This window comes from Wyeomyia smithii, chromosome 1 (assembly GCF_029784165.1).
Source record: "Wyeomyia smithii strain HCP4-BCI-WySm-NY-G18 chromosome 1, ASM2978416v1, whole genome shotgun sequence".
Classification (NCBI taxonomy): domain Eukaryota; kingdom Metazoa; phylum Arthropoda; class Insecta; order Diptera; family Culicidae; genus Wyeomyia; species Wyeomyia smithii.
Genome location: NC_073694.1, coordinates 73,009,738 through 73,019,614, shown reverse-complemented (window position 1 = coordinate 73,019,614; position 9,877 = coordinate 73,009,738). Strand labels below are relative to the sequence as shown.

At 39.2% G+C, this 9,877-nt stretch overlaps 2 protein-coding genes across 3 annotated transcripts; one reads left to right on the top strand and one right to left on the bottom strand.

The window, feature by feature from the left end:
- LOC129717677 (G2/mitotic-specific cyclin-B2-like) lies at positions 1-3,562 on the top strand. Of its 2 annotated transcripts, XM_055667760.1 has the most exons (4): positions 1-396; positions 886-1,386; positions 1,687-1,748; positions 1,803-3,562. In XM_055667760.1, the coding sequence occupies exons 1-4, from the start codon at positions 128-130 to the stop codon at positions 2,987-2,989; spliced, it is 2,019 nt and encodes a 672-aa protein (XP_055523735.1). In that variant the 5' UTR covers positions 1-127; the 3' UTR covers positions 2,990-3,562. The 2 variants fall into 2 exon arrangements, with proteins under 2 accessions (XP_055523735.1, XP_055523734.1); XM_055667759.1 differs by having other exon boundaries at positions 1,687-3,562.
- Positions 3,563-3,835: 273 nt separating this feature from the next.
- LOC129717676 (vacuolar protein sorting-associated protein 18 homolog) lies at positions 3,836-7,255 on the bottom strand. The gene is made up of 3 exons (XM_055667758.1): positions 6,660-7,255; positions 4,309-6,604; positions 3,836-4,250 (listed from the first exon to the last, which is right to left on the bottom strand). Exons 1-3 carry the CDS (start codon positions 7,086-7,088, stop codon positions 4,015-4,017), a joined length of 2,961 nt encoding a protein of 986 aa, XP_055523733.1. The 5' UTR covers positions 7,089-7,255; the 3' UTR covers positions 3,836-4,014.
- Positions 7,256-9,877: the final 2,622 nt, after the last annotated feature.

The window sequence follows — 9,877 nt, the reverse complement described above, 5'->3', positions numbered from 1 at the left end:
TCGAAAATTTAAAATAAGCGTTCGTTGAAACTGCAAAAAGTGTGCTTTTGTGATCGCATGTGAATCGTTCATTAAAATCGTTTAACTATTTGTAAAAAGTAGTAAAGTGTGCCATTAAGTTTAGGCTATGGTAGGACTCGATATAGACGAAGGAATTACTTCCGTACTAGAAATAAAAGCGACTGTTACAACGATTGCAGCCAACGATCAAAATGCAGAAAAGCGTAAAACCGAGGACAGTATGCCAAAAAACGACGTAAAACGATTGGCTTTCGGGGATGTGACAAATGACGCCCTATTTCGCCAGACGCAGAACGATGTCCATAGAGCTACTTTGAAGGATTCGATTGATTCAAAGGTTGCATTATTGGCCGCCACCCAATGGATTATGAACAGGTACGTAGGATGGTTTAAAGGGCCTTTGTATGTTACCATTAGTGACATAGAACTCTGAAAACATAGCAGTAGCACGGGAACTTTCATTCCTACGCCATTAAACAATGTGGAATACCATTCCAAATATGTATTGCCACTATTCGCGTCCTATGTTTTCTTGTTTTTTTCTTTTGCGGAAATGTGTCCATTTTGGCATGTTCTTCAAGAATTGTCATTAATATCGAGGATGTGGAAATCAAACCTTACTTTTTTAATAGCTATTATTGAAAAGCATGGCATGGCAAATGGACCCATTATTGCCAATAAATGAGAAAACACTCAAATTTTACATAGGACTATTATGCGAATAGTGGTAGTGTAGCATATGCTTGTTTTTAGAGATCTTCGTCACAACTCAGAACCCGTAAGCACGTGTAGTTGGCCTTTTTCACTTCTAATGCAGAGAAATGTTTTCTTTTTTACCTGTATATACTCGTTGGCCGCAAGCAGCGATGCGATTATTCTTCGCGAACCAGTGCCGCATCAAGAGCGTGATAATCAGCTTACAGGCAAATCCGATGCATTCAAGCCACATCCAAATGTCCTACAAACTCTCCCGATGGAAACCAGCTCCCAGCAACAGCATGTGGACACCAATTCCTTCGAAGCCAGTACTAATGAGGAATCTAATTGCGCCGATTGTACGTTGAAGTCCGAGCTATCCGGTTTAGAAGAGAACATCGTGAAAAGCGACAACTGTTCCGACGACCGCAAGGTATCAAATACCACTGCAAGCGCTGTGGATCTGCTGACCAAACCAGAGCAGTCGGAAGATACGAATAAAGAAATATTTACTAAAAACGACAAAGGCGTGAAACGATTGGCTTTCGGTGATGTAACAAATGACGCCCCATTTCACCAGACGCAGAGCAATGTCCATAAAGCTACTTTGAAGGATTCGATTGAATCGAAGGTTGGGTTATTGGCCGCAACCCAACGGAAAACAAACAGGTACGTAAGATAGTTTAAAAGGGCCTTTGTTTGTTGAGATTAGTGACGTAGAACTCTAAAAATGTAAGAGCAGCACGGGAAATTTTTTACATTCGGTAGATTTTTTCAAAAATTCACAAATTTAACAATTTTCGGCTGAAAGTGCTTTACTAATATCATTCCAAATAGCATTCGCTTGTTTTAAGAGAACTTCGTCATAACCCAAAAGCACGTGTAGATTGCCTTTTTTTTTGCTTCTAATGCAGACAAAAACATTAATGTTTTCTTTTTTATCTGTATATACTCATTGGTCACAAGCAGCGATGCGATTATTCTTCGCGAGCAAGTGCCGGAGCAAAAGTGTGATAATGAGCTTACTACAGGTAAATCCGATGTATTGCAGTCACATCCAAATGTCCTACAAACTTTCCCGATAGCAACCAGCACCCAACAAACATATGTGGATACGAATCCATTCGAAGCCAGTACCGATGTGAAACTTAATTACGCCGATTGTACGTTGAAGTCCGAGCTATCCGGTTTAGTAAATAACATCGTGAAAAGCGACAAGGGTTTCGACAACGAAAAGTTATCAATTACCACTGCAAACGCTGTGGACCTGTTGATCAAGCCAGAGCAGTCGGAAGGTACTAATAAAGAAATACCTACTAAAAAGAATTTGACATCGCCGATCGAAAAGATACCAAAAATTTATGATTTTGACCAACGATACAGAAACCATGTGCATCTGGTACCCAACTATGCTTTCGAAATCTTCGAATATCTGAAAGATCGTGAAAAGCATTTTATTATACCGGATTATATGACCAAGCAGCCATATATTCTCGAATGGACACGAGCGATGCTTGTCGATTGGATGGTAGATGTTATTGAACAATTCGAGTTATACCACGAGACTCTCTATCTAGCGGTGAAGATTGTCGATATCTATCTTTCGCGTGCAATAATCGAAAAAGAATATATGCAATTGCTCGGGGCAACCGCTCTGTTTGTTGCTAGTAAGTACGAGGAACACAGACCGCTGTTGTCGAACGATTTGCACTACATCTGTGACGATGCATTCGAACGCTACGACTTGATACTAATGGAGATAAAGGTTTTAAATACAATCGGACACGAACTGGGCATTCCAATCTCATATCGCTTTCTTCGTCGCTACGCTCTTGCCGGTAGAGTCAGCTTGCCGGTATTAACCCTAGCACGCTACATCCTAGAATCAGCTTTGATGTATTACGGGTTCATACAACTGAGTGACTCTAAAATGGCCTGTGCAGCACTGTTCATAGCGATGCGGATGAACAATCTGCCGGGCTGGAATAAAACTTTAGAGCACTATACAGGTTATAAAACTGGAGATTTTGCAATGATTATTGTACGTTTGAATCAAGTTTTATTGAAGAAGCCGGTTGAGAGGCCAAGTAGAATACGGTGCAAATACTCAAAGAAAGAACTTTTCGAGGTGGCTAAAAAAGCGCCGATAACGGACCTGTCGAAACTATTTGAGATGACAGGCTTTGGAATAAAGCTTTCATCAGATATTTCGTCCGCCATAGGCACACCACCGGACATCGAAGCTTCGCCAGCGGCCACCACCGCAGTGTAAGATCGTTCCAACACGTTCCAGTGCTGTTGTTACGGTTTTTTTATATATATTTTTAGAAACGATCTCATATATGATCTTAATGAACTGACCATTAACTGATTTCAGCAATAACTATCTGTTAACTACTTAAACTTATGTATCGAAAGACGTGCAGCTCACTTTGAAGCATTATTGTAGTTACTGTTTTTTATTTCCTAAAAATATTTGTTAAACATCTTCTACAACTACTTTATTTATAAACTAACCACATCACTCATGATGATGTTCTCGAAAGGGGACGTGACAACGATCAAAGATACGAAGAGCGCACCACGTGATCTTTCATTGTTCATTGACTTTCATATTCCATCACTGCTATTAAATATAATTTTATCAGGTTGAAAATTATTGTTATCAAAAATTATTCGATTTTACGTTAGAACAAGCAGTGAAAAATCGAGTGGTACTTGATAGTTTAGCGATTTGTTTCCAATTAACATTTCTCTAGTAAAAAACTGCTAAAAAAAGCGAAAACGTTTTGTGTGGGAGAATAAATTGGTTAGTTATCACTAAGAGTTAGAGATAGAATCTGTGTCAATAAACAGTGAATCAAAATGGAAATTGAAATGTTGGGCTTTCCTTTTTCATAAAGTCGAGTTACTTTACTTAGTATTCTTACATCGTTGAGAAAGAAGTCAATCTTCCAAAGGGTTCATGACTTTCTTCACCGGGGCTCATCGTGCTATACGACATCCACGCGATGAATGGGTTAATTCACCCCGAGGATTTCGAACTCTCAACAAAGTCTCTTGTGTTTTCAACGAATCGAGATGATTGATGAGTAACCAATATGCAATCGTCGAGATATGTGTAACCCGCTGAACAAATTGTGAAAATCACGAAAGTAAAATCAAGTCGCTTGATCAATTTTTCATGTCAACTTTTGTCAAAGAATATGCATTTGACAATTGTAAGGACCAAATACATGTGTTTTATTAACATGATTTATTGAGGATCCTGTGTATTTATAAATTTACCATTCTAACTTATTGCCAGTCGCTGTCAACCTTTTCCCAGTTCTCTATGAACGCTCGATCAATAGTGTTAATCATCACTTCACCGCAGTATAGGCAATCCGATGCAAGAATTTCTTCGATTTGGTTCTTCAAATGCTCCTTACTGGACATCGTGTCGCCACCGTGACTTCCTGTTTCGATAGATTGACTTTGCGCTACATTCAACTGCTGCTTCAAGTTCATCAAATGGCTAACCACTGCCGAGCCTGAGGAAAAAAAAGAATATGAAAAATCAACAGCAACACTAAATTCTTATCCACTCACTCAATTGTGGAAGCAGTTGTCGTTCTAAACAGTCGCCATGAAATTTGTGACCACAGTGAAATATAAAAAAAGGCTTTAGCAACAGATAAACACCACAGATGGCGCACTGCTCCTGGGCCCCAACCGTAACTGACCGGTTGCGGAAAGTTTGCAATTCCGATCGTACCCGTTCTGCCGATTTCGCCGACTCCTCCATATCTTTGCGCTGCTCCTGTATTCGAATATTATATTCCTTAAGCGATTCGCAGATGGCCTCCTTGAAGTGATCAATTTTTTGGAAATCCGAAAAGTACGGCAACAGATCCTCTATCCGAAGTAGATCGCATTCCTTCAAGATTTTCAATGCCTCTTGCACATTTTCATGCTTGCCGCGAATCTCCTTCTCCGCAATTATGAGCCACAGCTTCTTGCGTAGCGATTTATCCCGTGCCTGTGAAGCAGTGTTTTTCGCCAGCTGAATATCAAAGGTCAGAGCCAATTCAACAGCCGAGACCCACATTTCTAGTAGACACTGTAAAAACACACTAGCATCTTTGATTCGATGCTTCAGACATATTCGTAGAGCGAAGTGTGCGTCATAACTCACCATAGTGATCTCCTTACCCTGAGTTTCAAGGAATGTGAGCAGTTTCTCGCGGAAATTATCACTATACAATTGAATCAGATAGTTATGAATGGCCGGTTCGGTGCAACCCGCGGAATGGATACAGAATTCTAAATATTTTACAATCTCAGAAATGTGTTTGGGGCTGTCCAAACAGAGCAAAGAAGGAATCAACCTAATTGGATCCAATCGTTTTCCGTAGGCGATTAAGACCGATATCGTCTCAGCAGGCAACTCTTCCATCACAACAGGTGCGTATTTGTACACCAACTCTAAACGATTCTGAGCGCGTAGTACCGCCAAAGCATCGTCGAAACGAGACTGGTTAACATACTGCTGCAAGACACTTTCGTAGTCCTGATGAATAGTCGTTAAAGCGGTTAGATTGTGGTTGTCTCCATGTGAAGCCATCAAATCGTAAATAACTGATCGATTCTTTTTCATACAGTCAATCACGATCGCTGTCTGCATGAACGCATCAAATTCCTTCTGTAGCACTCGCTCTCGATCAGCATTTTCACCTTTAGCACAGCGAGAGATTTCTATCAAATAAAGTTCAACCATCCACACAATTAACATGGTGATCTGCGTTTTCTCCTGTGGTTTCAACTTGGCTAACCGATTCTTTAAGTACAGCATCAGGGCGTCGTTCTGATTGCGTTGCAAAAAACGTAAACAAACCTCTTCGAAACTCAACTGAGTATTGGAGTATATCCGTGCTGCTTCTAGATAATCTCCAAGATCAAAGAACGACTGCGCTTGCTTGACTAGAACGATATCTCGATGAGCTGGATTATCGTTGCAATATTGAAGTGCCAATTCGAACTTCTGTCGATCAGCATACAAGCGCCAAGCATTGCGTTGTTCATTGTTAATCTTATAGCGAAAAATCATTTTATTGCTGTAGACATAGGTCACATTGGATCGCACATCTTTCAGTACGTTAGTAAGCTTGCCGTACTGCTCAACAAAATACTCCTCGTAAACGATTTGATAGTTTAGCAGCGATATTGCCGTAACGTGATCGGCGTATAACAGAATTGCATGAAAATCAGTCAAAACAAAAGACAATGGGGTGTTGCATTTCGGTGCCACCTTATACGAATTCTCCTGCTGCGGTTGCGTGATGTCTTCTTGTGCTGGATACGGAATCAATTCTTTTTGCACAACAAATTGTGGAGTGTCCATTTTAGGGTCAAGCTCTTGATAATTTATGCCGTCTTCCGTTAAACAACCAAAGCTTTTTGGAAAATCTTCCTCGTAGTTAAACTGCAGCTTAGAATAGCTCATCTTACTGACTACATGTTCGAAATCGTTCAACTGCTCCGGGATGTTCAAGTAAGAGTTGAAAACTCTCTGTAAAAGACCAGTTGTCATCTTCGATTCAACCCCGCGAATGGTTTCGTGGAATGTATAGATTCGGTCTAACGTCAGCACCAGAATGATACAATGAATGCTTTTCTGTTCATGTCGCATATGAAATTCGATCCCGGAAATCGGTCGGCTATCGCCACCAGTGCCCACATCAAAGACCTGCCGGACGTTTTGCTGCATCAACTTATCTCCGCCTTCAATGCCCAGTTCAGCCTCCCAAATAGTTCCTTTACTAGTGCCTAATAGTATCGGTCCCGTCGTGAGCTCTGAGCTATTGGAATAATTAAATCCTACAGCAGTAATATCTTGATCTTTTAGCTAAAAGCAAAACTTGTTTTATGTTTTCTCTCCACTAATAGAATAATTATACAACCTTTGAAATGAACTTCGGCTTGAAGCTGCTCCGTTGCAAATACAAAACTTCCGGAGTAAAACCGGGAGATTTCGGACAAAAAGTTATAAACAGATGCGCTCCCAATGGATCCAAAAATAAACTGGTAGGCTTTAATCCTCCAACATACTTATCGATAGGAACCTCCGTAAACTCGTTTGGCTGCTTGATGTTCATTCGCAGTATAGTAAGATTCGTCATAAGGATTATTAACCAATCGTTCTGCACGGACAGATACAAAATACCTGCCGGCAAATTTAAATTCATTTTCTGCTTCGCGAATATCGGTATCTCCTTTTTCATACGAACACTAACATAACCAGAAGAAGGTGGACGATTGGGCGGATCCGTCTCGCTGCTGGTATTTTCTCGTATCAAAGCTGAAGAATATTGGTCAAACAGAGAGGCCATTTCTTTAACAGATTCCGATCAAACAGTTTAAAACATAAACTAATATTCAACTCAAAATTTAGTTACAATTACAATCGGTTTAGTGAGAGATGAAATTGATAATTTGATTTTGCTCAACTTTCCTTTTGTTTTGGTTATAAAAAGCTGTCAACAAAGTAAATACTATTGTAGCGTGAATTTACCCACCAAAATATTCACCCACTGAAATTTCATTTTGCCCTCTAACGGCGAAAAGGTGAACTATCAACAGCGCCACCTACATGTCAAACTACAAAGTATTTTAGTGGCTTGGTGGGTGAATTCACGTAACCTTACTAATTTGTGAATCTATTCTTAAAAGCAACCACCAAAAATATTTGTGGCTGAATGTTGGTGATAATTTCTTTTATCAATATAAAAATCATTAACGACATCGCGAACACGACTTAAGTCCAAAGTTTATTTTTCCGTGCTAGTCGAGACCCTCATGTATCGACCCAGATTGACTGAATGTGGCGAGTATTACGTTTTACTATGTTAAAGCCTCCCATAGTAACATTCATATTCCCATACATATATATGAGCGGAAAAAAAATTCAATAAAAAGTTTTTGCACACGACTCAAGTCCAAAGTTTATTTTTCCGTGCTAGTCGAGACCCTCATGTATCGACCCAGATTGACTGAATGTGGCGAGTATCACGTTTTACTATGTTAGAGCCACCCATAGAAACATTCATATTCCCCTACATATATATGAGCGGAAAAAAAATTCAATAAAAATTTTTTGCCCACAACTTTAGTCAAAAGTGAATTTTTCCGTGCTAGTTGAGACCCTCATGTATCGACCCAGATTGACTGAATGTGGCGAGTATTACGTTTTACTATGTTAGAGCCTCCCATAGTAACATTCATATTCCCATACATATATATGAGCGGAAAAAAAATTCAATAAAAAATTTCTGCACACGACTCAAGTCAAAAGTGTATTTTTCCGTGCTAGTTGAGACCCTCATGTATCGACCCAGATTGACTGAATGTGGCGAGTATTACGTTTTACTATGTTAGAGCCTCCCATAGTAACTTTCATATTCCCATACATATATATGAGCGGAAAAAAAAATTCAATAAAAAATTTCTGCACACGACTCAAGTCAAAAGTGTATTTTTCCGTGCTAGTTGAGACCCTCATGTATCGACCCAGATTGACTAAATGTGGCGAGTATTACGTTTTACTATGTTAGAGCCTCCCATAGTAACATTCATATTCCCATACATATATATATAAGCGGAAAAAAAATTCAATAAAAAGTTTTTGCACACGACTTAAGTCCAAAGTTTATTTTTCCGTGCTAGTCGAGACCCTCATGTATCGACCCAGATTGACTGAATGTGGCGAGTATTACGTTTTACTATGTTAGAGCCTCCCATAGTAACATTCATATTCCCCTACATATATATGAGCGGAAAAAAAAATTCAATAAAAAGTTTTTGCACACGACTTAAGTCCAAAGTTTATTTTCCCGTGCTAGTCGAGACCCTCATGTATCGACCCAGATTGACTGAATGTGGTGAGTATTACGTTTTACTATGTTAGAGCCTCCCATAGTAACACTCATATTCCCATACATATATATGAGCGGAAAAAAAAATTCAATAAAAATTTTTTGCACACGACTTAAGTCAAAAGTGTATTTTTCCGTGCTAGTTGAGACCCTCATGTATCGACCCAGATTGACTGAATGTGGCGAGTATTACGTTTTACTATGTTAGAGCCTCCCATAGTAACTTTCATATTCCCATACATATATATGAGCGGAAAAAAAATTCAATAAAAAATTTTTGCACACGACTCAAGTCAAAAGTGTATTTTTCCGTGCTAGTTGAGACCCTCATGTATCGACCCAGATTGACTGAATGTGGCGAGTATTACGTTTTACTATGTTAGAGCCTCCCATAGTAACATTCATATTCCCCTACATATATATGAGCGGAAAAAAAATTCAATAAAAAGTTTTTGCACACGACTTAAGTCCAAAGTTTATTTTCCCGTGCTAGTCGAGACCCTCATGTATCGACCCAGATTGACTGAATGTGGCGAGTATTACGTTTTACTATGTTAGATTCCCATAGTAACATTCATATTCCCCTACATATATATGAGCGGAAAAAAAAATTCAATAAAAAGTTTTTGCACACGACTTAAGTCCAAAGTTTATTTTCCCGTGCTAGTCGAGACCCTCATGTATCGACCCAGATTGACTGAATGTGGCGAGTATTACGTTTTACTATGTTAGAGCCTCCCATAGTAACATTCATATTCCCATACATATATATAAGCGGAAAAAAAATTCAATAAAAATTTTTTGCACACGACTTAAGTCAAAAGTGTATTTTTCCGTGCTAGTTGAGACCCTCATGTATCGACCCAGATTGACTGAATGTGGCGAGTATTCCGTTTTACTATGTTAGAGCCTCCCATAGTAACATTCATATTCCCCTACATATATATGAGCGGAAAAAAAAATTCAATAAAAAGTTTTTGCACACGACTTAAGTCCAAAGTTTATTTTCCCGTGCTAGTCGAGACCCTCATGTATCGACCCAGATTGACTGAATGTGGCGAGTATTACGTTTTACTATGTTAGAGCCTCCCATAGTAACACTCATATTCCCATACATATATATGAGCGGAAAAAAAATTCAATAAAAAGTTTTTGCACACGACTTAAGTCCAAAGTTTATTTTCCCGTGCTAGTCGAGACCCTCATGTATCGACCCAGATTGACTGAATGTGGCGAGTATTACGTTT